At 57.9% G+C, this 28,000-nt stretch overlaps 2 protein-coding genes across 3 annotated transcripts; one reads left to right on the top strand and one right to left on the bottom strand.

The window, feature by feature from the left end:
* Positions 1-2: 2 nt before the first annotated feature.
* On the top strand, positions 3-8,705 carry MPG (N-methylpurine DNA glycosylase). The gene is made up of 4 exons (XM_075564530.1): positions 3-134; positions 4,793-5,014; positions 6,811-7,015; positions 8,274-8,705. Exons 1-4 carry the CDS (start codon positions 111-113, stop codon positions 8,642-8,644), a joined length of 822 nt encoding a protein of 273 aa, XP_075420645.1. The 5' UTR covers positions 3-110; the 3' UTR covers positions 8,645-8,705.
* NPRL3 (NPR3 like, GATOR1 complex subunit) lies at positions 8,642-28,000 on the bottom strand. Of its 2 annotated transcripts, none has more exons than XM_075564528.1 (13): positions 27,821-28,000; positions 24,790-24,859; positions 19,384-19,513; positions 18,409-18,483; positions 15,734-15,887; positions 15,142-15,223; positions 12,810-12,947; positions 12,570-12,726; positions 11,114-11,220; positions 10,816-10,945; positions 9,799-9,988; positions 9,110-9,302; positions 8,642-8,946 (listed from the first exon to the last, which is right to left on the bottom strand). In XM_075564528.1, the coding sequence occupies exons 1-13, from the start codon at positions 27,936-27,938 to the stop codon at positions 8,781-8,783; spliced, it is 1,710 nt and encodes a 569-aa protein (XP_075420643.1). In that variant the 5' UTR covers positions 27,939-28,000; the 3' UTR covers positions 8,642-8,780. The 2 variants fall into 2 exon arrangements, with proteins under 2 accessions (XP_075420643.1, XP_075420644.1); XM_075564529.1 differs by lacking the exon at positions 27,821-28,000 and adding an exon at positions 27,658-27,790.

Below are 28,000 nucleotides of genomic sequence, written 5' to 3'. Positions count from 1 at the left end.
GCAGGCGCCAAGCCCACCCCCGGCTTGCAGCGCGCTTCCGGACTTGTGGTCCCTGGGCCGTGTCGCGGGGTCTGCTCTGGGGTGGGCTGTCCGCCCGCCGGAGCCGCCAGATGCCCGAGCGCAGCGGGGCCCAGGTGAGTGCGCCTTCCGGCGGGCTCAGCCCCAGGAGGTTCCGCTGCCCACGGGGCGGGCCCAGAGCGTCCAGGCTGCCGGCGCGTCCCAGGTTTCGCTCCGAGCTTCCCGGGAGAGGGGCTTCCTCTGGGTGTTTCCCGCCGAGCTTGCACCTGGACTTCACCCTGTTCCCAGATCCACGGCCTGCGGCCGGGGCGGCCCTTCGTCTTTGCAGACGAGGAGGCGGACACCTGGGGACAACCCCCGCGCTCGCCGCTGGGCCCGCCTCGCTCCCGGTTGCCTGGGCGCTCGGTCCAACGTGGACCCTCCCACTTGGTCCTAAACAGCGGGGCTGCCCCGTGCACGGGAGACCCCGTCTAACTAAGTTCTAGAGCTGTACTGTACTTCTCCGTGGTGAAGGCTGCCCAGAGCTCACGATGTGGTCGTGCATGGCTTGGAAATCTCACAGGGCAGTTCTCTGCCCTGGACGGTCACTGTGAGTTGGAGTCAGTTGGCTTCATAGCAGTGGGGTTGACTTTTTGCTCCGAGGTTAGTTAATTTTTCTAACTGGTATGTGCCAACCTTCGTTCTCTCAGTTGTCCAACACTTCTTATCGAGGAGATGAGGTTTCCATGGGATGCCCCCCGCTCCCCCCCCACCCCACCCCCAACAATCGCTGGTTTACTTCCACACTCCAGCTGTTCTTCCGTTGGTCCATCCCACACGCCCTCAGCGCACTGCCTTTGTGTTGATTCTCACTCATGGGGATCCTACAAGACAGGGCAGGTCTGCCCCTGTGAGTTTCCAAGACTTTAATTCTTTACAGGAATAGAATTATGACCCCATTTTGAGTTAATTTGGGGGGGTCTGCATTTATTTTTGCATGTGGCATTGTTGCAACCCTGATTGTGGGAGACCCCTTTCTCCATTGGATCACCTTTGCTGGGTGTCGCCTGAGGTGGACTGGACTGGACTGATTCTGGGCTCTTCTGTTCCCATGAGTGGTCCCTTTACTGGGTACCCCACTGCCCACCCTCCAGCCCTGCTCTCCAGATCGTGTTGGCCCAAGCCTCAGTTTGTCAATATTCTTAAAGTAACTTGCTGGGATTTTGATTGGGATGTATTATTGCATTTAGAGATCAAATTGGGAATAACTGACATCCGAATAAGTCTGGTTGTCCATACCACAGACAGCTACCGTAGAATTCTCCCCATCCATGCGGGGGACGTGTGTGTGTGTGTGTGTGTGTGTGTGTGTGTGTGTGTGTGTGTGTGTGTGTTTACTCTTGATCATGTGGGTGAAAATTGAGCAAATTGGTCTTCCCCAGAAGGATGCATGGGCATGGGCATCTGCTTCCTGCCAGTGACTACAGTCCCCCGGCAGGTAACAGCAGTCTGCCCACTGCCTGTGTGTTTCCAGCTTCCAGACCTGCCCCAAATCATCCCTGCTAAAGATTCCCCCTGGAGCCCTTGTTGTTGGTTGTTCTAGACTAGCTTTACCTCCCTGCCATTACCATTTGACTCCTAAAGGCCTGTCCGTGGTTCAGCTAAATGTTGAGCTGTAGAGGTCACTGCCTTAATCTCGAAGGGTGTCCTGGCCCACAGTCTAGGGAGTTCAATAGACCCTATGAGACCAGGAAGCCTGGGGCTTTTTTGTTTTGTTTTTTTCAAGTTCTGGACCATTATTTTTCTCCCACTATCTAGGACCTGCTCTATCGTGACCCCTTTCAGGAATGGTTGGCAAGTCTCAAGGCTGTGGAGGCCAGAGTTGACCTGACCCAGCAGTCCTTGGGACTGTTTGCCCCTGTCCTCGGTTTCCTTCTCCTTCACAAGATTTGGTTTTGAGTCCTGAAGGGTGGCCACCACCTCTGTCCCAGAGGCTCATGGGTGCTGTGATGCTGAGCAGTATCAACAGGGCTGAAATCCAGATGTTTTCCATCAGGCCAAAGGGCTGAGGCTCTTTCTGTTGCAATCCCATGTGCAGCTGTGTTGGCCTTGATGTGCGGTACAGGGTGGCGAGAGGAAGGTGCTGTGACTCTAGGCATAGGGCTCAGTCTTGTAGCGAGCTTGTGCCCCAGGCCTTACGTGAAACAGAAAGGCCAGAGGACCAGACTGGGCACTTCCTTTTCTATTACCAGCACTTCCCACACACAGCACTCAGGTGGATTCCCCCTTAAAGACTGGGTATTGGTTTCTTTTGTTTTTATTATATATCATTTTATTGGGGGGTTCTTACAGCTCTTATCACGATCCACACATACATCCATTGTGTCAAGCACATTTGTATATATGTTGCCATCATCATTTTCAAAACATTTTCTTTCTACTTGAGCCCTTGGTATTAGCTCATATCCCCCACCTCCTCCCTCTCTCATGAACTCTTGATAATTTATACTCATTTTTCCATGTCTTTTTTTTCCAGCACATTTTAAAAAATCATTTTATTGGGGGCTCGTACAACTTTTACCACAATCCATACATTCATCCATTGTATAAAGCACATCTGTACATTCTTGGCCCTCATCATTTTCAAAGCATTTGCTCTCCACTTAAGCCCTTTGCATCAGGTCCTCTTTTTTCCCTCTCCCTCCCTGCTCCCTGCTCCCTCATGAGCACTTGATAATTTATAGATTATTATTTTGTCATATCTTGCCCTATCCGTAGTCTCCCCACACCCCCTCCTCTGTTGTCCGTCCCCCAGGGAGGAGGTCACATGTGGATCCTTGTACTCAGTTCCCCCTTTCCAACCCACTCACCCTCTACCCTTCCAGTATTGCCCCTCAGACCCCTGGTCCATGTCTTTTTTTTAAATCATTTATTAGGGGCTCATACAACTCCTATCACAAGCCACACATACATCCATTGTGTCAAGCACATTTGTATATATGTTGCCATCATAATTTACAAAACATTTTCTTTCTTCTTGAGCCCTTGGTGTCAGCTCCTCATTTTCTCCCTCCCTCCTCCAACCTCCCTCCCTCCTGAACCCTTGATAATTTATAAATTATTATTTTTTCATGTCTTACACTGTCTGATGTATCCCTTCACCCACTTTTCTGGTGTCTGTCCCCCAGGGAGGGGTTATATGTAGATTGCTGTGATCAGTTCACCATTTCTCCCCCACCTTCCCCTTTCCTGGTGTTGCTACTCTCATTATTGGTCTTAAGGGGTTTATCTGTCCTGGATTCCCTGTGTTTCCAGCTCTTATCTGTACCAGTGTACATCCTCTGGTCTAGCCAGATTTGTAAGGTAGAATTGAGGTCACCTTCCTGACATGATTGCTGAAGACAAAATGGGTACATACAAAAATGTGAAGAAAGCTGATGGTGCCCGGCTATCAAAACATATAACGTCTGGGGTCTTAAAGGCATGAAGATAAGCAAGCGGCCATCTAGCTGGGAAGCAACAAAGCCCACGTGAAGAAGCACACCAGCCTGTGTGATCATGAGGTGTTGTTGATAGGATCAGGTATCAGGCATCATCAGAACAAAAAATCATTGACGTGAATGAAGGGGAGGACAGAGTGGAGACCCAAAGCCCATCTGTTGACAACTGGACATCCCCTTCCTGAAGGGCCACGGGAAGAGATGAGCCAGTCAGGGTGCAGTGTAGCACGGATGAAACGCACAGCTTCCCTCTAGTTCGTTAATGTTTCCTCCATGTACTGGTTTCTGAGGCTGTGGCTCTGTTCGAGCGCAGACAGCCTCTGTCTCCTGTGGTAGGGTGGTGGGTTTGAACCACTGACCTTGCCCTTCATAGGCAACACGCAGCCCACAGCGCTTGCTTCGATGCCATGATGATAGAGCCCACTTTGGTGTGGCTCCAGTACTTTCTCTGGAAGGAAACACGAAACCCAGGCTCACTGCCGCCATCCAGCAGACGCTAACTCATAATGACCCTTGTGTACGGGAGCAGGAACCTCGCCTTTCTCCCAGGAGCAGTCCAACTTGTTACCCATTCCTGCAGCTGGTGGGCTTGGGGTGCTGAGAGCAGTGTTTCCAAATGGTTGTCCATCACCCCACCCCTCTCCCTGGCCCCGACATGCCTGAACCCAACTGTGAGAACCTGATGGGCCTCGGGGTGCCCTTCTCTTCCAGCTGTGGACCGACTCTGGCTCCAGGCCCTGCGGGCAGTCTCCCTCGAAACCTCGAGTCTCTGCAGAGTTGTTAGCTTTCCTCCTGCTGTGGACACAGGAGCAATGGCTTTCAAGTCCCCTACATACTGGACTGGAGACTTCCTGTCTGTATTTTTAAATTCTGAGTCAGGGTGAGGGGCCCAAGGGCAAAGTTCAGGAACAAGCTCAGGAAGTCTGCCCCTTGTGTGAAGAGCAGAAAGCAGGAGTGGGGGTGGGGGGTGGGCAGGCCTGCTGGCCAAGCTCAGCATTGCTGTCCGATAAGAAGCCGTGGGGTGCCACCCTGGGTCCTGAGGATGTGCCTCCTGCTCTGTCTCCACCCTCCTGCCAGCCCAGGCCACTTCTAACGCAGCTCAGAGCATCCACCCAGCTGTGCCCGCCTATCACCACGGGGGTCCCCAGTGCTGTGCAGCCCTGGGTACAGGCATTCTGTCGGCACCTCCTATTGGTGCCATGAGGTGGCCGTCCCTAGTTGTGGATGAGAAAGCAGGCAAGGCCACCCCTCAGCTGTGCTCTGACCTGTCCTCACCTGCCCCGTTCCTGTTGCAGCTTTTACGCAGGGCCAGGCAGAAGCAGCAGCGCCGGGCAGAGGCAGAGCCACCGGACACGGCCAGGACGCCACCCAGCAAAAAGCCCTGCTCAGGGCCCCCCGCCATCCTCGGCCCCCAACGCAGTGTCTACTTCCTGAGCCCACCGGAACCCCCTGCCCGACTGGGACCTGAGTTCTTTGACCAACCTGCGGTTGCCTTAGCCCAGGCGTTTCTGGGACAGGTAAAGTGGGCAGGAGCCTGGGAAAGTTGGCCTTGGCAGGAACAGGTGTCGCCATGCAGGTGACTTGTTTCACAGGGCCCACTTACCTGGGGCCGAGTCCGGACACCTGGATTGTGCCCTCGGGTGATGCCACACCTGCTGCTGCTCCACTAGGACTCCCTCAGGGCCGGCCCCTCCAGGACGAGAGTGAGCCCTGCCCAGGGCCCATCCAGCTGCAGCCGTGCCTGAGCATCGGGTGACAGCATCAGCTGATTGGGGTCCCTGGGATAGGGGCCTCACTGTCTCCGTGAGAGGTGCCCTGACCCACCGAAAAGGTGAAATGCTCCAGAGAGCTGGGTTCATGGCTGGTCACAAAGCCAGGCCAGGGGTCACTGCTGCATGGACCAGGGCTGATGCATGACCTGGGCAGCAGAGCAGGGGCCCAGAGCCCACCCACAAGGATGTCTCTTGGCCATGGGGTGCGTGAACTTGATAGACCCCTCCCTCAGGTGAGGCATTCCAGAGCCAAGCCCTGGTATGGATTATGGATGGGGCTTCCCACAGCCGGGACGTGACAGGAAAGAGCACACCTGAACCTTTGGGCCCTTTGGGAATGAGACTCTCAGCTCCTCGGTCAGCCAGGATTGGGTCACCCCTTGGGATGGGGTGACCGTGGGTGACCCCTCACTGACACTGGAAGCAGGTCCTTGGTGTGGCGAATTGCCATGCAACCGCATAGTGCTAAGGGGAGTGGGCTCCCCAGGCAAGGTCACCAGGGCTGAGGCTCAGAGCAGTGGGGAGGGGCTGCAGCACCCTCCATGTGGGACCACCCTGGGGGCTCTGGCAGGCGGGGTGGGAAGGCATAGTGACTGATCCAACCATAGTGCCCGGGGTGGGCTCTGACCCTGAGGAACATTGGTACCAGGGCCCCAGAGAGGGGGCCAGGGAATGCCCTCTTGTTCCCCATCTTTCCTGAAGATTCCTGGCTTCTGGTGGTGACTGAAGCTCCCCTCTCCCCTCTCCTGTTCTGGTGGAGGCTGCCCAGGGCTGTGGAGGGTGTGGGAGTTGGCATGTCCCCAGGGATGTGGGCTGGCCCTGAGGCTCAGTCAGGCCCTGGTGTCCTGGCTCAGGCATGGCCTCCAGCCATTCCTGGGCCCTGGCCACGGCCTTGCCGCACAGCCGGGGCACAGTGGCCACTGTTTGGCTGAGAGGCCCACAGGCTTTGGCTCCAAGCATAGTGGCATTCCATGAGTCTACCCCAACCCCCCCACCCCCAATGGCTGGGACCTTTCCTAATCCTTTGGTCCCAGAGCTGAGGCTTCCATTGGCAGCTGGGGCCTCCAGCTGGGCTTGGGGCTTGAGCCCGAGCTACAGGCTTCTCTGGCTGACCCAGGTGTGGTCCCAGTGAGGAGACCTGACCCCCCCCCCCAAACTGGCCCGCTTCCCCTCCCCCTCATGGACCGGAGGCACTGCAGGCAGCTGGCTCCTCACTCAAAGCCCCTTTGAAAAGCCTCTGAACCGGGCAGCCATCCAGAGCCACACCAGCGGAAGCTTGGGGGGGGGGGGGGGAGTCCTTTTTGGCAGCCTATGATGGTGGGGGCTCCTTGGGCTGTACCCTGCCTGCCCACCCACCTAGCTCTCTGCTGAGGACTGGGGTTCTGCAGGGACTCTTGGAGGAGGCAGCAAGGGACAGACAGTGGATGGCTGCCTTGAGGGACTGCAAACCTGTGGCCAGGACTCGGTTGGTGGGTGAAGGTGGATGCAGAGCAGAGGGGGTGTCAGGGCTAGGGCCCCAGCAGACAGAACATGACCTGCAGGTCCTGGTGCGGCAGCTGGCTGACCACACGGAGCTCCGGGGTCGAATTGTGGAGACTGAGGCATACCTGGGCCCTGAAGATGAGGCAGCTCACTCGAGGGGCGGCCGGCAGACAGCCCGGAACCGCGGCATGTTCATGAAGCCGGGCACCCTGTACGTGTACATCATCTACGGCATGTACTTCTGCATGAACGTGTCCAGCCAAGGTGAGCAGGTGGATATGGGGCACAGGCTGGGCCCAGGTTGGTGTGGGGCACCCCATACAGGCACATCATCTGCAGCATGTGCTTCTGCATGACTGTCCATGGGTGGAGTCCTGGCCACTAATTCTCACAGGTCTCGTCAGGAGCCGGGTCTGGTTGCCAGTAGCTGGCCCAGCGAGGCAGATGCCATTAGCATTGGGGTGGGGAGGCCTGAGCAGCACCCCCAGGTGTGAGGTTACCTGAGGGGGTGTCAGAGCACATGAGTACTGGCAGGTGAGCTGCTGAAGTGGTAGCTGTGAGCCCGGGGGTGCCACAACCAAGGGGGTGGTGAGAACAGGAGAACCTGGGGCCAGGCCCCGCACCTGCTGAGCAGGTGTTTAGCGAGACTGCAGTGTCAGATGGTGGTGGCCCCCTGCAGGCTTGCCTGACTGCCTATGGGTCCTGATGTGGGGCTGCAATGAGCTTGGGCAACACAGGGAGGATCTCCTTGAGTGGCCATGTCTCCAATGGTCAGTGCCAGGATTATGCAGGGGGAGCAGCAAGGATGGGGGTTGGGTTAGAGCCCACAAGAGGGCGAGGGAAAGGCTCACAGGAAGGGGGGGTGGTCAGTTGTCAGTGTGCTTTATTGGTCAGGTGTGGAAACTCACAGCCCACCTGTGGGAAGAGGGCAAGCCATTCCTTCGCCTGTGAAGTAGGAAGATGAGCTGCCCAGGGGCTGGGCCCACTCTTGCCCAAACGTGACGCTGAGCTGTAGATGGTGGCTGGAGCAGCCCAGGGCAGCAGACAGGGCTGAGTGTCAGGCCTGCCCTTGCCTTAGGTCATGTTTTTTTGAAAACTGACTAGTTGAGGGACATCTGGCCACAAGCCCAGTGTCAGCAGGTGTCCACCCAGGAGCAAGACTGACCCTCAGAGCTACAGGTGACCTTGGCAATGCAGGTGGGAGAAGCCAGCTGAGGTGGCTGGGGCTGGTAGGTCTCTGGAGGACTCAGCCCCACCTTTACAAGCAGAGGATTTGGGCAGTGCCATCTCTTCATCCAGGCCGGTCATCATCTTGGGCCTCTAAGTCAGCCTGAGTGGCTTGGGGAGGAGGGGAACACTGCTCCTGCTTTACCCAGTATGGACTCCCAGAGCTGGCTGGGTGGAAGTGGGATTGGGAACTTCCTTAAGGGCTGCCTGACGCTCCTGAGCGTTGGCACGGCCACCACCCCCCATCTCCCCAAGGCAGCTGTGTCTTCCTGCAACCTGTCCGTCTGTCCTGCAGGGGATGGGGCGTGTGTCCTGCTGCGGGCCCTGGAGCCCCTGGAGGGCCTGGAGAGCATGAGGCAGCTGCGGAGTTCCCTGGGCAAGGGCACCTCCGGGCGAGCCCTCAAGGACCGCCAGCTCTGCAGTGGCCCCTCAAAGCTATGCCAGGCCCTGGCCATCGATAAGAGCTTCGACCAGCGTGACCTGGCCACAGACAGGGCAGTGTGGATGGAGCCTGGCCCCCCAGGGCCTGAACCCGCCATAGTGGCTGCAGCCCGGGTGGGCATCGGTCAAGCAGGGGAGTGGACCCACAAGGCCCTGCGCTTCTACGTGCGGGGCAGCCCCTTTGTCAGCGTGGTGGACAGAGCGGCTGAGCGGGTGCAGCCCTGAACTGAGGCCCACCAGGTGGTTTTTACTTGTTTAGGCTACAAATAAATGCTCTTGTTCTAGAGTGGGGTGTGCTCCCCGTGTCCACGGACAGGAGGAGTGGGGCCTGGCCCTGGGTGTTCCCGGTGCAGCCGGCGGCTCAGGGCAGCAGTGCCTGGAAGACGGCGATGACGGGGTCCTCGTGGGTGGTGACGACTAGCACGCTGCGGAACTTGTCCAGGAGCGTGAGCAGCTGTGAGCGCCGCGTGTTCTCGTTGTACATGATCTCCTCCAGGTGGTGGCGGCCCCGGAAGTAGTGCAGCAGCCTGGGGCACATCAGATACCCCAACTCCAGCTGCTAGCCCCAGGCTTCCTGGCCTCTGGGTCACCCTCAACTCCCCAGCCCCTTGCAGCCCTCCAACCCTATCTGGGTCCCCACCACCTACTACCTGGGCTGCCCCATGCAGCTGGCCTCTCAGGTCAGCCTACCTGGCGAACATGCGCAGATCCTCGGGGTTCTGGGCGGCTGGCACGCTGAGAATGGCCTCCCGCTCATGCTCCGACAGGCTGGCCAGCAGGCTCTCGGTCATCCGCTTGTTGAGTGGCGAGTCCCCGCTGGGCAGCAGCTCAGCACTGGAGTTGTCCATGCTGGGGCTCGTCAGAGTCATGTCATCGCTGCTGGCTGTGGGAGGGGCCGGGGGGCGTGGGCAAAGTCAGGGCTCCATTCCCTGGACCTGAGGACCCCCGAGTCAAGAAAGCACAGCCCCGTCAAGCCCCATCAGTGTCCAGGACCCTGAATGAACTGCCCCTCCATGTGGACCTTGTAGGGCTGACAGCTTGGATCGGCCTGCCTTCTGGAGAGAAGGGGGAAGGGGCAGGGTGGGGTGTGCCATGCAAGTGTATTAGCACATGTGTACTGTGTGCAAGGGGTGTCTGTGCATGCTTGCAGATATACGTGAGGGTGCACGTGTGTGTGGGTATACACGTGAGTATGAGCCTGTGTGTGCAGATGTACACCTACAGACAGTGGTGCCCACGTGGCCCTGGTGTCCCCACCCTGTCCTGGGACATCTGCTCCCTACTTAGAGAACCATGTGCCCCTCTCTGCCCTGTAAGTCTGTCCCCTACTAGGAGAACCACCTGCCATGCCCCCCACCCCCACCCCATCTGTCCCCTACTTGGGGAGCCGAAGCTGAGGGCGTTAGGCGTGCTGAGGCTGCGGCCCCCAACGCGGGCGGGGAGCGGTGGGTCATCTTCCCGTGGCGGTGCCTCCTCCTCGCGGGGTGCGGCCATGAGGCAGACGTATGTGTGCAGCTGGACCAGCAGTCGCCGCTGCAGCAGCCACACCACCATCTGGATGAGCTGGGTCTGCGGGGCGGGGCGGGGCGGGGCGAGACTGGCAGTGGGTGGGGCTCCTCACGCCCTTCCTTCCCGTAAGTCATCACGGGAGACAACCTGTCCCTGGAGGCAGAGGCCCGCACCTCGCACAGCCACCTTGGCAGGTGGACAGGATCTCTTAGCACCTCCCCTTCACCTGGATCTGCCTCCTGCTCTGTGCCCACCTGCCCTCCGTTCTGCAGGCTGCACTCCAGAGCAGAAAGCCTGCCCAAGTAGGGTCAGAAGAGGACAAGGAACCCCTCGAGTGTGGTGTTAGCCTCCCTGCTGCCCCACGACTGAGAAAGCACCCCTAGATTGGAAGGAGTGTAGTGAGTGTCCTTGGAAAGGACTAGGCCACCCCCGCAGGAGTGGGCAACTGGTCAGAGCCAAAGGGAACGGACTCCCTGTGAACCTCACACTGTGACCAAGCTGAAAAATGGATAGGGCTTCAGCCAACATGGTGGGGAAGCAGGGCCCCCACCAGCTACCTCTATCCTGAAAGAGGGCAGCCTGGGAGGGGGAGGACAGGGGCAGACAGCCCTGCTGGGCTTTCATTCAGTGCCAGCCTCAAGCCGTCACCATCTGAGCAGGCTGTCCCCTGGTGCAGTCCATAGGCCTGACCTGGCCTACCTGGCCCTTGCTCCTGAAGACAAAACCTTGAGAATCCCAACTGTGTGTCACCAATACCCATGCTGTCTGGAGGCTGAGGCTCAGGTGAGGCCCTCAGGAGGCTGCCCCGCCAAGCAGGACCCCAGGCCTGCCCTGCTCAGTCCCAGAGGTGCTGAGGCTACCTGAGGCCCACGTGCACCTGGCCTTACCTCTGGCACCGGGGGCGCAAGGGGGCTCCGGAACTCCGCTAAGGAGACGGGCAAGGAGAACTTGGCCAGGACCGACGGCAGGTCGTGAGATGGGAACTGGCGGGAGAACTGCTCGGCCAGCGGGGAAGACCTGGAGTAGATGGGCGGGAACGGGCTCAGCACAGGGCCCACTGCGCCTTGGACTTGGCACCCAGCTTTCCAGGTGGGGAGGCGGGGCCCTGGGGGGTAATGGTGCCCACCCAATGCCCTCAGCTGGGGTAGGAGGTGGAGCCCTGCCAGCCCCTGGCCCGTCACTCACAGACACACGTTGGCGTTGGGTGACAGCATGTAGATGTTGTTCTCGCACAGCGGGTAGACAATGATGGCCTTCCCCCAGTACACCAGGTGGGCCGCCAGCTGGAACACCTGTGGGCCCAGAGGGCTGGCTGGGAGAGCGCCCTACAGGCCCCTCTGACAGCTGGTCGCCAAGGCTGGGATCAGGCCAGGCTCACCAGTAGCCTCAGGCAGGGACACCAACCAAGACCCAGCTGACCAGAGCCTGGAAACCAATGCTGTAGGGAGAAGTATGGGCTGGCCCACTTCCAGGGTCCCCAACACTGGCTCCAGGCACACCTGGGCCTGACGATGCCACCATCCCCAGAGGTCAGCCTGTGTCCACCTGAGTTCTGTGGGGCCACACCAGCAACCCCCACCAAGAAACAGGGCTTCAGGGAGGCTGGGCAGAAAGTGGGGGTGGGGCACGAGAGGACCACTGACCATGTGGGAGGCACTTCTGAAGCCAGGGCCAGGAAGACAGATGTGGCCTCCAAAGGGACAGTCCCCATGCAGAGCCACTGGCTCTAGTCATGGCTTAAGTGTGGCCTGCAGGGGTGGCCCAGCACCGTGGGCACCGGGCAGCAACATGCAGGCCTTGCAGGGTGTCCAATGGGGGAGGGCACAGTGGTTTGAAAAATCAGCAGAAGGCACTTGGGGTGAAGAAACACTCAGTGACCTGGTAGGGCAGCAGAGCTGCCCAGGGGTCTCTGCAGCACCCTCTTAAGGGGAGAGGAGCGCCTCATCTTTGGGTTCCTTGCCTGATGCTTAATCACTGCACCACCAGGCTGCCTGACTATGCTTGACAGACCCTCAGAAGACCTCTGGGAAAGCCAGCAGGCTTGGAGCCCGGTGGGTGGGCTGCAATAACAGAACCACCACCACCAGGTGCTGGGGCTCCTGTCTCGGGCCCTGCAGGGCACCCTTCCCCAGCTGGCAGAGACTGCACCATGTTGGGCTCAGAGCCATGCCAGAACCGGCCTCTGGTGCCCACATTCTTCCCATCCAACCAGGAACCTTCATGCTCTGTGCCAACCCAGCCACCAGCGCTGCTGCCTGTTGGGTCCCAAGTGACTGGTGAGGTCAGTGAGCTGCTGCCAGAGCCACCTGCCCCCAAGAGCCCCTGCCCACCACCTCTAACTTCTCATGCCCAGGCCACAGACCCAGGGAAGCAATCAGAGCCACAGGCCTGAGACTGGGCTGTGCTCGGCTCGTGGGGTCCAGTCTCTGCTTCCAGACTGCTCTACCTCTGAATGGCAGAGCACCCAGAGTGAAGGTCCGTGACCTCACCCTAACACCAACTGCTCTCCCTGAGCTCCGGCCCCAGCACGAGGAACATCCCCGACCCTCCAACAGCTAGTGTCCTGACAGGCGGGGCTCTGACCCCGGTGTGACTGAGACAGCAGAACCCAGAGAGGCGCCTGCATGGGGACGGGGCCTACCTGCAGCAAAGCCAGGTCGGCGTCCTGCGCCAGCTGCTGCAGGTTCTTCACGGCCGTGGTGGTCTTGACCACACGCACCAGGGCTGGGGAGCAGTCCACGGGCAGCTCGGCCAGCAGGGCCTTCTCGTCACTCAGCAGCAGCAGGGCGTGGTAGGGGCTGCCAGCAGAACAGGTCAGTGGGTGAGCCTGGCACCCAAGGCTGACGAGACAGAGCACGCATGCAGGGCTGGGGCCACCCACCGGATGGCCTTGAGGCTGCGCTCGATGGCCGCGGGCGGGATGAGGCTCTCGGCCACATAGTGGATCTTGTGCGGCAGGCAGAAGCTCACCTCCAGCCAGTTGTTGACATGCAACTGCACCACGCCTGAGGAGCAGAGACTGGGGGACAGGCGCGGGGGGTGGTCCTCACCCTGCACACCCCGAGCCCACCCAGGCTGACCAGGTGACGACGTGCTGGCAGCCAGTGCACCAGAGCCAGGAGCATGCTGTCTGTCCCAAGACCAAGAACCCGGGTGCAACCCAATTCCCATGCCCCTCCCCCACCCGCCCACCTGATACCTGCACTGACCCCTGACGGAGGCCTAGTCACAGGTCTGCCTGGGGCAAGGTCCTATCTCCAGAAGAAAGAGTGAGGGGTGGGAGACTCCACCAGAACCCCTCAGTACTGGTGCCGCCCCCCCCCCCCACCTCATGATACTGGTGCCTCTTACAAGTGGAGACCACCTGTTACTGTGAGCAGCCACCTGGAGATGGTGACTCCATTCCTTCAGGCCCCACACTGTGACACCATCCCAGTCTGGTCTGCTCTGCCTGCAGGGCGCAGCCACAACCCAAGGCTGCCTCTGGTCCTGGCCACCTGCTACGTGTTGCAGCCAGCGCTTCACCCACCAGCCTCCACCCGCCCCCACTGTCAACTCCTCAACCCCCCCCAACTGTCCTCACCTACCCTCCATCAGTCTCTCCGTCCCAATGTGTCCATCCAGGCTCCACTCAAACCTGCCACACCCCACCTCAGCCACTGTCACTGACCCATCTCAGAGCCCACTGAGCAGGAACCCCGCCCCGTGCCTACTGTGCCTTTGTGTCCCACGTCTCTCGGTCCCCTGCCCAGCCCTGCTCTGAGCACTGCCTGGCTCAGTGGGCAGCATCCACAGCACCACCAGCCTGCTCCTGTGGGCATGGGTGAAGCACCCACCACTCAGGACTAGCACACTGCCAGGGGCAGGAGGGGGCACTCCCAGGAAGAAGGGAGCGAGACTGGCTGGGGGCATGTCAAACTGCCGCCAGGTCAGCAGGAGGGGACCAAGAGACAGCCCTGCCACACATGTCCAGTTATACAGCACCGCTAGCCCCCATGCAGACCTCACTCCATCTCTCAGGCACACCCACGCGCTGAGGCCACCAGGAAGCTGGCCATCATTTCTGGCCCCAGGACGCTCAGCTGAGAGGCAGAGGAGCTACGACCTTGATCCTACAGCATCTGTGCCCTGAGGCTGTGCAGGGCCACAGGGGCAAAGGCTGGCCCGCTAGCCACTCAGAGTGGCGGTACACAGCCCATCACCCCGTGTCAGCACTTGGGAAGGAGCACTGAACCCCGCTTTTGGTCCCATGTGGTCACTTCAGACTGCAGCCGCCCCAGAGCCCCTGATGGCAGCACTGAGGGCGGGGGGCTTTGGATCCCAGGTGTCTGCAGAGGGTCCAGATGATATCAGAGGCTCTCCTGTCCCCAGAGTCCTGGGGTCTCTCCATATTGCTGTTAACCCAGAGTCAATGCGAGGCTCCTGTGACTGCCAGGGCAGCCCCAGGCACCGAGGGAGGTCTCCACCACCTGGGCCAGCACTCTGGCCTGTCCCACATCATGAGAGGAGCCGGAAGCTGGTCACTAAGGAGTGGGCAGCAGGCAGGGAGGTGGGGGGTGGCTCACAGGAAGGGACCTGGGCCAGTGAAAAGGAAGTTCTGGAGCATGGCCTGTAGGTGGCGCTGCGCCTCAGTCTGGCCCCACAGCCATCTGTCCTGACCTGGGGCGGCCTCCAGTGTCCCCCAGCGCCACACTGTGTAGCAGATGCCACTCAGCAAAAAAGCCACAGTCCCTCTACCCTTCAGAAGCAGGAAGCAGTTGGTCTGTGTTTCTCAAATCGCAGATTAGCTGCAGGTTAATCCAGCTAAGGCCCACAGATCCCCACTCTCCAGATGAGGAGCTTCTGGGATAAGCCACGCCAGCAGGAGGGCAGTGATGACCACGACAGAAACAACGCCATGTGACCCAAGGAGACGGGGATGGCCTGGGACTGCCAGAGCTGAAGGGCTGGAAACCAAAGCGCCCCCGCAGGCTTGCTCCTGACTCCACTGCCCACAGACAGGCAGGCCCCTAGGTGAGCTCAGGACGGCGAGACCCCACAGGAGACAAACAGGGCCTGGCACGAGGCTCCAAGAGAACAGCTGCTGGGTGTGCATGGAACCTCCCCTCAGGGTCTACCTGACCCCAGCCTCCAAGTGGCTTCCAACACCTGCACAGCGTGGGAGAGCACTGTGGGGAGAGGGAGGCCAGGCAGGGCGCAGTGCCCTGTCTCACCTGTCGTAGGCCTCCTTCAGGTCCCTGGCCAGCTTGCACTTGGGCAGGATGTGGTGGAACGGTGACTGGGGACCCTCGTTGGCTGCAGGAAGCAGAAGACAGGTCAGAGCCACAGGCCAGACCGGGAGACTAATGAAGCACTAGTGACTGAATCAAACATTTCCATAAACTCTCTGCATCTGGCGGAACCAGAACTCCCAGGGCCTGCTCAGAGCAGTGTCCCGTGGGGCACCTTCCAGCCCATGTGCAGCCCCGAGAGCTGGCACCCCCACCCACAATTGGGCAGGCGTCCTGCTAGCTAGTTCATGAGGGAGGGAAAGTCTCTCACTGGCCTGAGTCATGAGCCCCCCCCCCCCCAATCAGGACTTAGGTTGAAACCTCTTCACTGCCTTTCCTCTGCGACCTCAAGTCTTTGATGAGAAGGTTAACAAATAAGCAAACACAACTTCGATGGGCTCAGAGTGCCAGTGAGAATCCTCATCACTGACCTGGCACAGAGTCGGAGAGCCACCCCCAAAGAGGACATCAAGGCCCAAGAGATTTCCTGCGCAGACTTGGCAAACAGGGCCCGTTGCCCACCCCGCTCCCTCACCATCGGCCATGGCGGCCAGCTCGTCCTGCAGCGCCAGGATCAGCTTGGCCTCGCGAGTGAGGTACTGGCAGCGCCGCTCCTCGTGCTGCAGCACCACGGCGATGCGCCGAGACAGCGTGTGCAGGCAGCTGATGACCGACGGGTCCGCGTTGGCCTGCGGGCGGAAGCAGGGGCCACTCAGGTGTGCAGGGAGCCCTACAGGGGCCCCCTGGTTGGACACCCACCCAGGCCATTTCCCATGTCCCTTCCAGAGACAGTCCTTAGAAGTGACCACCCAGCAGCCCAGGAGGAGGAACGGTATGGACAGATGTGCCTGACCCTGTCCTGGAGTCACTGTAAGGGCAGCAGCGTGGGGCTTGCTGTGAGCAATGCCACATGGCAGGGCCACCGTGTTAGGCCTGCACAGGAAGGCACGAGGGGGGCTTCCACTGGGGGCCTGGCCAGGCTGCCACCCACTGCCAGGTCACCCTGGCCCCAGCCTCATTTGAGGAAAACAATGGTTACTGAGCAGGGGGTCTGGTCAACCATGTGAGCTGCTGGGGCAGGGACACACAGGACAAGTGCTGACTGTGCTGTGGCCGTGCCTGAGCAGCAGGGGCTCTTCCACACCCTCTTGCCCCCTCCTCTGTGGGAGCAAAGCCCACTCCAAGGCCCACCCTGCTGTGTGTTTCAAGGAAGTGAATGGGTTCTCAGGAATGGGGGTGGGGGGACATCTCACCCCAGCCTCTGGAGTCTATCAGGGGCCACAGGTGGGCTGGGCAGGACCAAGGGCGCCCCAGGGACAGATAGAGGCCACCATGACTCAGAGTTTCGGGAGGTGCCTGAACTGATGAGTCATCATGGGAGCAGGGTGAAGACAGAGGGATGGGTGGTGACACTGATTGGGGCCTTGGGTGCGGCCCCCTCCTGTTTATCTAGTAAACAGGCCCAGCCCCACTGAGGACCACAGCCAGCCTCTGGGCAGAACCCCAACCTGGGGGCAGCAGGCCTGGCCTCCATCTGGACTGGACAGTCACACAGACAACCTGTGCCTGGCAGCATCCACCTGCCGGCTACAAACATGGCCTCACCCCAGGCAGTACACTCTCCCCGTCCACAGTGTCCCTTCAACGGTGTCCCTCCAGAAATTAAAGGACTGGGACCCAGTTTTGCAGAGCAAACACTATTGCCTCAAAATCAGACACAGGTGAAAGAGATGCTGGCTAGGGAGCTCCCGAGTGCAGCAGGGCCACAGCGCTGCCTGCGAGCGAGCCACACCAGTGCTGCATGCAACATGGGGGGCGGGTCCTGTCAGCTCCCTGCTCCTGTGCACACACAAAGCTGGGCCAGGCCAGGCAGCTCCCATGGGGTCTGATAGCCACACACCTGAGCTGGCCTTGGCTGGCAACTTGGCCTGGGGGCGGGGAAGGGCGGGGGGGGGGGGGGGGGAGCAGCCTCCAGACCAAACTCTGACACAGAGAAGGTCTGCGAGGACAAGACCGGTCAGAGCATCCTAGGCTGTCGAGGCCCGGTGCTGGAAGGACTGGACCCAAGTGTTAGCAGCTGGGGCATCTCCCGGGCTGGGGCATCAAATGGAATGAATGTCCGTGTGTCACAGAGCCTGGCCTGCTGTCCCCCAGCTGAGCCAGAACAAGGGCCAACAGTGGGCCGGCTATGGACCTGGACGGGCAGGTCTGCAGGGCCCTTCCGACTATTTCAAACAATGCTGAAAGATGGCAGGATCTCGTCCAGCCCGGCCTCCCCGCCCCCGCCTGGTGGGCGCCTAACAGCTCAAACCCTGGGCTCCCACCTGGCAGAAGCCATCCGCACCTCGCCTCACCTCTGGCCTCTCACCCTACGAAAATGCCTTGACTGGTGACCCCCAGCGGGGCATGGGTTTCCTGAGTAACTATGGCCTGAAAAATCTTTGCATCAGCTTGCAATCTGCACACTTCCTGATATGTTCCTGAATGCCATGGAACCTTGGGCAGAGGGCCCACATCTGCCGCTCAGCAGAGGGCCTGCTGTACCACCTGGGAGGGGCCGGGAGCCTGCTATCGGTGCTGACAGGGACGGTGCTGTCCCGGTTCTCGTTTGTGTGTTTACCTAATTGCCTCGCTCTGGCTGTCTCATCAGGGTAATACAGGGAGTGGGAGAGGAGTGCCTCTCCTCTCTGAATCTACCCCTGTGCCAGCCGTGGTCACCAGTGGTGCTGTGGGCTCACTGGGAGAGTGCCATCCACAGCTGATTGTGAGCCAGGTGCCTGGGACCTCACCAACGGTAAAGCAGCAGGGCCACTCACTGGACAGGGCCTATGCTATCCCTCCCAGCCCCCTCACTGAGTGCAGCCACCCCACTGCAGCATCCTGCCGCCCTTCACAGAGCGCCCTCACCAGGGAGCACTTCTGGTTAGCTGCCTCTCTGTGTCCCGACAGCTTCATCAGACAGAAAGGTCCTATATTTGGTTGGGATACAACCTTGGACAGAGCTAGAAAGTACTCAGTAAACAATGAGGACACCCAGGAGGGAGGTCTCCATTCCAGGTGGGGGGGGGGGGTTACATACCCAGGAGGTACCCATATCTCAAGAAGGGGATCTGAGCTCTAGGAGGTCCCCCTCCCCGCAGTCTGCCCTCTGAGCTGAGGGCATACACACTCGAAATGACGCAGCACCCCCCGCGGGTCCCCCCCACTCACCCTCAGTGCAAATACCACATTGAAGAGAATCATGGTGGGCGCCTCTCTCTTTGGGGATGGGTCCGTCTTAGACACCTGTAAGACACAGGCTCTAATTGAGAGCAGCAACAACTTGGAGCCCTGGAGCCCCGGGCCACAGGTGGAAGGATGAGACCCAGTGGGATGGGACCGACCTGCGACTGCAAGTGCCTGGAGGAAGGAGGACAGAGGGGCTGATGTGCCCCTGCTGCAGGTCAGGCAATGAGCTACATGGAGCAGAGGCCTGATCAGTGGATGCAGCACTGACAGCCAGCCCTCTCAGTACCTGCCCTCTTCCTGGGCCCAAGAAGATAGCCCAGTGCCATCTCCAGGCACATCAGACCCAGGACTGGGCATGGCCACCTGCTACCCCTGCATATAGCTACAAGAAGGCGCCAAATCTCCCCTTCTCCCCCCATGGGGGACAGGCCACCAGCTAAGGGAAGTGAGGCAGCCTCGTATGCATATCCACCCAACTCTGAGTTCCTTCCTGGCCCTGGTTTAAGAAGCAGGCTTGGAGTTACACAGCTCCTGCTGCCTGCACATGAAGCTCCCCACCATCTTCGCAGAGAAACCCTGTAGCCTGCGTCTGCCCGGCATTGTCCATCAGGGACCTGGCTCCTGGGCGCCAGGAGCTCTTGGACAGGTGAGGATGCTCTTCAGCATCCCTGCCTTGTGAGCAATGCTTGTTCCCCGTCATACAAAGTCCCAGGGCTTGGTAGATATGACTTCACCCGCTTCCTTGGCTTCCCTGTGAGCAGGCACCCTACATGAGGGATGGTCAGAAATAGCAGAGACCCAGGATACAAGCAACTTTACCCAAATGTGGGGCAGACACAGATGCACACAGGGTTAGGAAGCCTCCCTCTCCTTCTGCACTGTCTTCCAGAGTCTCAAGAGGCATACCCCAGAGACCAGGATGGCTGTCACTGCCCAGGAGGGATGTCTCTGCTGTACCTGCCCCAGCGCGTGCTGCAGCAGGGTGGGATGGCCAACAAACCGCACGTTATCGATCTTCAGCTCAAACTTCTGGCCGCACATTTCAGACTTGGTTGCCAAAATTGTTGCTAAAATAACATCTGAAAACCTTAAAAGTTAAAAGGGGGGGGGGGCGACAGAAAAGTGAGTGAACACATGCCTTAGCGCCACACCCACCATCCCCCCTCCCCACCATCTCCGTAGTAGGCAGCTTCAAGTCGTCTGAGGCTGTCCTCAAGTTCAGGGTGTCAATCATTGGAATCACAAGGTGGAGAAGCAAAAGAAGCAGAAGGGCATGTGCGGTCATCTCTCCAGTGTGCTGCTGGATCGGGAGGAAACACGGACAGGGGCTTTCTGGACGGGGGCAGTGGCGGGAGCGGGTCATGCCCTCCAAACTGGCTAGGGGCAGGGAGAAGTGGTTCTCCTGTGTGACCAGGCCTGTCACCAGGGGGACAGCCCTCACCACTGCGGCCCAGGTGCTACGGGTTGCCTCACACAGCCTCCTAGTCCCTCCCTCCCTCTCCAGCCGAGCCCCAGGCCGGCCCTTCTGCATCAGGAAGCGAGCTATGAGGTGCAAAACAGGTCCAGGGGCACCTCAGAGAGGGAGAGCAGCAAGTGGCCATCAGAGGAGAGGCTAAGGGTGTTCCCTGACCTCACCTACCTCCCACCTGGACCTAAACCAGGCCCTGGAAGACAGGGGTTCCAGGCCCACCCCCCTCAGGCCCCCACCATGGGAGGGTTGTCAACATGCAAGGCTTGCCTTGTGAGGGGAGGGGGTTCTGCCACTGCACCTCAAACTGTGGCAGCAAAGACAATGGATATGAGGGTCTAGGATGGGCCCCCCTCAAGGCCCAGGGGGTCCAGAGACTCTGCTGGTCCCCCAGCCTCAGCCAGGGTTCCCCGGGACCTCTAGTTCTGAGGTGGCTTTGCTGTGTACAGAAGGCATGCCCAGGACTACAGCCGGGCCTCGATGAGGTTGGTGTGAGCAGGGCCAGGGCGCCCATCCCCCTGCTCTCGGCTACCAGGCCAGAGGCACAGGTGGTGCTGGAGGCATGCCCTCAAGGTGGCGCTCTCTACCCTGGAACTCTTGTCATGTTGAGGGCGACAGTGGGGAGTCACCACCACCACCAACACACACACACACACACACACACACACACACACGCGTGCGCGCACACGGCTGCCCTACAGACTGGCCCAGTGCCAACATTCCATATGCCATCAAAACTGCCTGTCCCACTTCACTCACAGTGACTCAGGACACGGAGGTTAGAGAAAGCTCACTTGACCCGTGACAGCCAGAAATCCCCAGCAACCCTGGCTGCCAGCACAGCTTGCCTCCCTCCCAGGGCCCTGAGGTAGCTCAGCATGGGACAGGGCCCTGGGCTACTCGGAGGGGAGGCCGGCAGAGATGGCTCTGGTCACAACTATAAAGATCCCAACCTCGGAGGCTCTCCCTGGGCCAGGAAAGGGCAGGACCAGGTCAGCGTGGCCTCAAGTCTGCAAGCAGATGGCCAAGAGCTGGGGGAATGAGGCCATCTCAGGGGCTCTGGGTGGCCAGCAGGCAGTGATCGAGACTGTCATGGGGCTTGGCAAGTCTGTCTGCACCTCTGTCCCCCCAAATCCACTCCCTGCAGCTTCATAGTCCTTAATGAAGTAATCTGGTAACAAATGCTTGGCTCTGGTGCCATGACCCACAGAAACACAGCCATGTCATGAGATGACGTGCACGTGGCTGAGAAAGCAAGGCCAGCCCCATGTGCGAGCAGTGTTCTGCACGGTCCCAGAATTATGAAAGTCCTATGCCTGAAAAAGAAAGAAAGAAAGAAAAATCCTTTTCCTCTGCGCTGCCAGCAAGGGCGTTGCCTGCTGAGCCCATTTCGAGACTCCTCGGGAGAAGCCAAGGGTCCTGGCCACGGGCCATCATCTCCCTGCTGAGGCAGCTTGAGCCCCCACCCCCACCTTCAGGCTTGGCTCTCAGGCTCAGGCCCTATATGGTCCATCAGAGTCACCTCCAGGGGAACTCAATCAGGTCAGGAGACATGGGGCTAGTGGGGAGGGTCTCAGCTCACACAAGTTCGGCACACCCCATGGAGAAAGCCTGCCTGAGGACCACCCCTCACCACCCCCCGGGGAGTGGGCCCCTTCTCAGAAGCAGAGCAGAGTGGAGAGGGCCACTGCTGCTGGTTCCCTGCATGCTCCCACCCCCGACTCTGCCTCAAAGGGGAAGGGAAGTGAGAGAGCAAGGCTCCTTAACCTGTGAGGGGCGAGGGGGAGGTGGTGGCAGGGAGGGGCGGCAGTGAGCTCGAGCCAGGGCTGTGCACGTCATTCGTTCATTCTTTGACATTGAGGGGAAGGGACAGTTGGCACAATGATGAGAAGTCAGGGTGGCAGGAGGCCGGGGGAGGGTCAGTCTTACCCTGCAACCTCGTGCTCATCGGCTGGTGGGCAGAGCTCTCTGGGATGGGAACAGGGCCGCCATGACCAAACAGAAACACAGTGCTGTAACCACGGGAAGCCACCAGCTAGCTGCATGTTCATCTGGCAGGCGCTGCGCCACCATCCTGCTGAGCGGTGGGCCGGGCAACTTCCCCGTGGTTCCCTCAGGAAAGCTCACACTCACAAGGACCAATGGGCTGGCGGGCCAGGTGTGGCTGGAAGGCCAGGTGCAGCAGACCCCAGCTCCACACCGCTTAGCCAGACACCTGCACACACCCATTTCCAGGGGGCCCAGGAGGCGCACACACTTTTGAACAGGGTTGCAGCCCCAGGGCCACCTCTGGCCTGCGCCCTGGCAAGCAGAGGTACACCGGATCCCAGCCCCACGGAGGGCAGCGGGTGACAATGTGGCTGAGGATGGGAGCTGCATGCAGGCCGAGGCCTCCAGGCTGCAAGGCGCCTTCCAGAGAGCGTCCCGGCCTGACCCAGCTCTGTCCCCTGTGCTAGAGCTCTCTGAGCAGGGTGTGAGCATGTCTAGCCCTCAGAGCGAGATATGGCAGGAGCACCCACAACCACAGGCCCAAACACACCACTGCCCTACTGAGGAGCCATGCCTTGCAGGGCAGGGAATACACCCAAAGCAGGCCCAGATGGGACGTACCCTCTGCTGCCCGGTCACTGCCCGCTGCCCTCGGGGACCTGACAGACATGGATGCAGTTACTAAGGGCTGAGCCAGGGTGGATGATTCCCAGGCCCAGGCCTGATGCTGTGTGTCTCAGCTCTGTGTACTGACTCCATGCCCAGGTGGGAGGCGGCACCTCTCTAAACTCCGGAGAAAAAACTCTAAACTATAGGTCCCAATGTCTATTTGGCCTATTGCCTCCTTAAAAAAAAATTTCTTTTGCACACCTCTGGCAATGAAAACTTCTGAACTATATTCCATATTCCAGGGTGAACTGTGGCTATCTGCATTTGCAGTCCCCCTGGATTGTTCCAGCAATGGGCCCCACCCCACCCCACCCCTCAGGAAAGCACTGCAGGAAACCCACAGCTGAGGCAGAGCTGCCCCAAAGCCCGGAGATAGCCCAGGAGTCCAGCTGCCAGGGCCCATGGCTCTGAGGAAGCATCCGACTGCAGGATGGGGCAGGAAGGCCTGCAAAAGCCTTCTACCTTGTCCAAAGTAGAACAAATCCTGAGCATGTGATACCAGAAGTCAACAATGAATTCTCAGAGGTGGCTCAGCCCAGGGCTTGGAGCGTGGTTCTGACTGCTGCCGGGGGAGGAGGTGAGACAGCACCACAGGACAGGTCGGGCGCATGCCAGCCCTTCTGAGGGACCCACGCTCTCCCCTGGAGCCTCTCTTGATGGCTTCTCTCCCGCTTTCCAGGGTGGAGACCCATGACACAATCACAGAACATCCTGGCCTCTAATACCCAAGGGGCGGAACACCACCACTCCTCTGAACATGGATGCCAAGGCCAGTGCCTTCCCTCCTGACTGGACAGCGAGTCCTGAGGCCCTGAGATGCACACACGAGCCACTCTCTAGGCCAGAGCCGCCCAAAGAGATGGAAAGCTCCCAAGTTGGCAACTTCCCATTAGGCTACAAGTGGTTGTTGAGCCCCTGAGGTGTGGCTGGTTTCTACTTCGTCGGAGTCCACTTCAGTTTAGTGGCCGCAGGCAGGCCAGTCCACCTCAGAAAGGACTAGGGCCCTGGCATCGGGGCTGCTCCACTCTAGCAAAGGGACTGGGGAGAGGGGTTCCCCAAGGCTCCCGAGAGAAAGAACCAGCTATAGAGCAGCAACCAGGGAGACAAGGTGCTGTGGCGGGGCCTGGAGCGTGTTCTCACCAGGGCCAAGGGCAGCAAGGGGTCCCCCAGGCCTCCTTGGTGACAAATCTGGGTGGGAGGGCAATGGAACCTGGCCTAATAGTAAAGCACGTGTGGGGTGGGGGGAGGGGATGTTCACAGGCGACAATGGGTTAAAAGTATCCAATGAAGCAATGCTGGCATTTAGTAAGGGAGTCTAAGGAGAATCTGCTCCTCCGGGGAAGCCCCGCTGAGGAACCCACGCATTCTCAGGCCTCTCTGCATTCCCTGCAGATCCTCCTGCTCTCGGGTGATTTCAGTACAAGCTTCTGGAGAGCATGCTCTTCAGGGTGAAGCCCTCCAGCCCCTGGCAGAAGGCCCTGCCCTTGGTCAGACAGGGTGTCTGATCTCCAGACCTCAGGTGCCCAGAGGAGCTTGTGGACGTGGAAGGAGAAAGGGGCAGGACTCAGCCGTGCTGAAAGCGGGTCTGTGCCAGCTGAGCACACACCCACAGCAGGCAGGCAGGAAGTGAACCACTGCCTCAAACACTGTGACCAAGACAACGTTAACTGTGTCCCCAGTTGCCACAAGCCTCAACGCCAAGCAGACCAGCCCCCACGCCTCCCAGCTACTCCTGCAGCTCTCTCTTCTGAAACTAGCTCCTCTTCCTTACTGGTCATGATGGAGACAAACGTCTCCACAAACAGAGCCAACGTCACTCCTGAAACGCACAGATGTACATCGGTGGCAGCCAGGCTGCCTGCAAGGGGCCCGGAGGGGATCAGGTTGCAGGCAAAAGCCTGACGCAAAGGTCTCGGTCCTTTCTCCCCGACACCAGAGGCTGAGTCCTCCCCCACAGAGAGGGTCCAAGATGGCATCTCAGAAACGTCTATCTTCAGCTGAGCCTGTGTTGCCACTTACTATGCTTGAAAGCCAACATAAGGCCACAGAGCTCACGTCTGATGATTTCCACCCTGACAGCTTTCCCCAGAGACCAAGCTTCCAAGGCTGCGAAGCAAGAGGCCCTTACCTTCAAAGAGCTTTAAGGCTCATGCCAGCCCCAGGTCTCAGCCCTGTTTCCCATTTCACCGCCGAAGCCAGACCAGGCTGAGGCACACTAGCCTCAGGGTAACCCTTACCTCGAGTCTCCGTCCTGGTCCTCAGAGTGATCACCGGTGCTGTTAACAGCATACCTGCTCCTCGGCTTATCTGGGTGAGGGCAGAGAAGAAGACGGCCGGGAGATGGGCGCATCCATACACGACAGCACCATGAAGCCCTCTACTGGGTGGTTTCCCAGTGATTATGGTAACCCCGGGAAGTGCTTTTGCTATCACGTCAAATTTTTAAAATAGGATTTTATATGCGAGTGTTTATACAAACTCATAAAGTCTCAGTCAAATGGCAACGAGGTTGGGAACGGCATCAGCCAAAGGATGCATTTTAAGTGCTGATGTATCAATAGTCTTCATACAGATCAACCTTTTATAAAGGTAAAAAAAAAAGTTTAAAACTCTAGGGTTGAATTTAAGACACATCCGAGCGTAACCAAAAGAAAACGGGAAACAGAAGCTTAAAAGACATACCATATTCGCAAAAAGGAAGCTTCAACATAAAGATTCCCTTTGCGGGTAACACATTCAAAGCAACCTCCAATAAAGACATCAACAGGTTTGGGAGCAGGGCCTAAAGCTCGTGAGTCTGCGTGCTCATAGACACTAAAGTAGAGCCAGAGCAGTGCAGACAAATACAACGCTGAACATATGCTCACTTTCATTCACAAATGATTCGGTGCACATTAAAACTACGAGAAGTGAAAACATAAATAAAACTAGTTCCCCAAGGTTCAACGCAACACTTTCTACAATAATCAAAGGAGGGAGCAACTGAAATGTCCATCAGCAGGTGAAGGCAGAAGTAAAACGTGGTGTAAACATGTAACGTGATATTGTGCAGCCAAAGAGAGAGAAGTTATGCCTACCAGAATACGGGTGGGCCTTGAAAACATCATCCTAAGTGAATCAAGCCAGTTGCAAAAGGGAAAACGATTTAAATCTTACTTATATTAAATAAATTATATAGAAACCAAAGATTATTCATGATTACAAGGAGTAAAAGGGAAGAAAAATAGGTGGCATGTTCATTTGGGGAGCTTGGGGTGCATACTAACTATGGTGGAGTATTCTGGAGATGATGGTGGTACGGCATGAAAAATGTAATCAATTTAATTATCCATTGCAAATGTGGAAGGTATGTTGCAAATATTTGAGTGTATATTGCCATGACAATTCTAAAACAATTAAAAGGCAACTTATAAGACACAATTTTTTGAACTATCAGATCAGCAAAGATTAATAATGCCATTAAACCTAGTAAAATCTATTATAAATACTCATTATTCTTTAAGACTCCAAAATTTCCACTCCTGGAAACTGATTCATAGGTAATCTGTAACAATAGCATACACAAAGCCAGGCCACTGTTTGTATAAACAAAAGATTGGGAACAACTTAAGCAGGTATCAACAGAGACCCAGATGAACCCATGCCGGTATTTCAGTCCCTGGAATTCGCTGCAGTAATTAAGAAGGGAGCTGTCCTCCCCCCAACTACCATGATCTAAATTCTACCTTGCAGGGCTGGATAGGGCAGAGGTTGTACACTGGTACATATGAGGGCTGGAGGCACAGGGAATTCAGGGTGGATGATACCTTCAGGACCAAGTGTGTGAGGGGCGATGCTGGGAGAGTGGAGGGTGAGTGGGTTGGAAAGGGGGAACTGATTACAAGGATCCACATGTGACCTCCTCCCTGGGAGAGGGACGGCAGAGAAGGGGGGGGAAGGGAGACTCCAGATAGGGCAAGATATGACAAAATAACAATCTATAAATTACCAAGGGCACATGAGGGAGGGGGGAGCAGGGAAGGAGGGGGCAAAAAAGAGGACCTGTGCAAAGGGCTTAAGTGGACAGCAAATGCTTGGAGAATGATTGGGGCAGGGAATGTGCAGATGTGCTTTATACAATTGATGTATGTATATGTATGGATTGTGATAAGAGTTGTATGAGCCCCTAATAAAATATAAAAAAAGAAAAGAGGAGGGGAAAAAAAGAAAATGACTAGGGCAAAGAATGTACAGATGTGCTTTATACAATTGATGTATGTATACGTATGGATTGTGATAAGAGTTGTATGAGCCCCTAATAAAATGTTAAAAAAAAAAAAAAGAAGAAGGGAGCTTCCATGCACTACCTACCCAGCCTGTAGAGGAAAACAAACCCAGCACAAGCAGAAGAGTGTGCAGCTTAGCTTAGAAAAGGCATGTACATGCTTGCATTTACCTAGAAGGTTCTGGAAAGATCTATGTGGAAATGGTCGCTGTGAGTGCCCCCACAAATAGACTAGGGTTACTAGGCGTCAGCTGTAGGAAAGAACAGCCCTTGCATAATCTAAACCCCCTTCTACCTTTAAACTTTGTATCATTTTTGCAAGTTTAAAGGTAATCGTTGAACAACCTTTAAATTAAAAATCACACACCCTTAACAGTAAAAAAATCCCAAGTATCAGAAATGGCTAACCACGTGAGAGGGACGCAGTGGGGTGCTGCCAGAGAGAATGAGATTGGCCCCAATTGCACAGAGTGGCAGGTGCTTGCAGGGGAGAGGGAGGCTGCCGATGCATATATGTGAGAGGAACTTCATCTGTGGGGTGAGCATCGGATTGTTCAAAACCACCAGCTGAGGTTATGGGCTCCTGGAAAGATCTGCAGCCTCAGCAACACTCTGGAGGGGCCTGTGAGCTGGAAAGGACTCCATGCCACTGGGTAGCGGTTAGGAGTCATTACCAGAAGAAGTGCTCATCTGGGGGGAAGCGGGGGTGGGGGTGGGGGAGACGGGGATGGGGGGGTCAACGAAAACTTCACATGTAATTTGACACACACCCCCCTAACACATTCCGTATATTCACACATCAAAAGAATGTAACTCTTTTTGTAAAGAATGTAACTCTTACAAGCTGGTCCCCCGGTGAGCGACAGTGGCTTGGGGGAGAGTGGGCTGAGTGAATTGCTTCCTCGATTCTCTGCCTTGCAGGGGGCTGCTATGCACGGCCAGGAAGAGACGCGGCCAGACCCCGGCAGAGGGGCCGCCAAGGGGCGTGCCCAGCGCCCACTTACTTGTCTGGGACGCGGGGTGCTCCTGGCTTCTCTGGAAGGGGTACCTGAACAGCAGCTTATTGCCCCTGCTCCCCGAGCTCACCAGAATCACGCTGATGGGGCTCGTGTTGTCCCCCATCCTGAGAGAAGGGGGGCTGGGGGCTGGGGCCGAGGGAGTTGGGGGCTGACAGAACCGGGGGC

The sequence above is a fragment of the Tenrec ecaudatus genome, chromosome 12 (genome assembly GCF_050624435.1).
Source record: "Tenrec ecaudatus isolate mTenEca1 chromosome 12, mTenEca1.hap1, whole genome shotgun sequence".
Lineage (NCBI taxonomy): Eukaryota > Metazoa > Chordata > Mammalia > Afrosoricida > Tenrecidae > Tenrec > Tenrec ecaudatus.
Note: the sequence above shows the minus strand (reverse complement) of the source record. Positions and strands in the feature narration are given on the sequence as shown.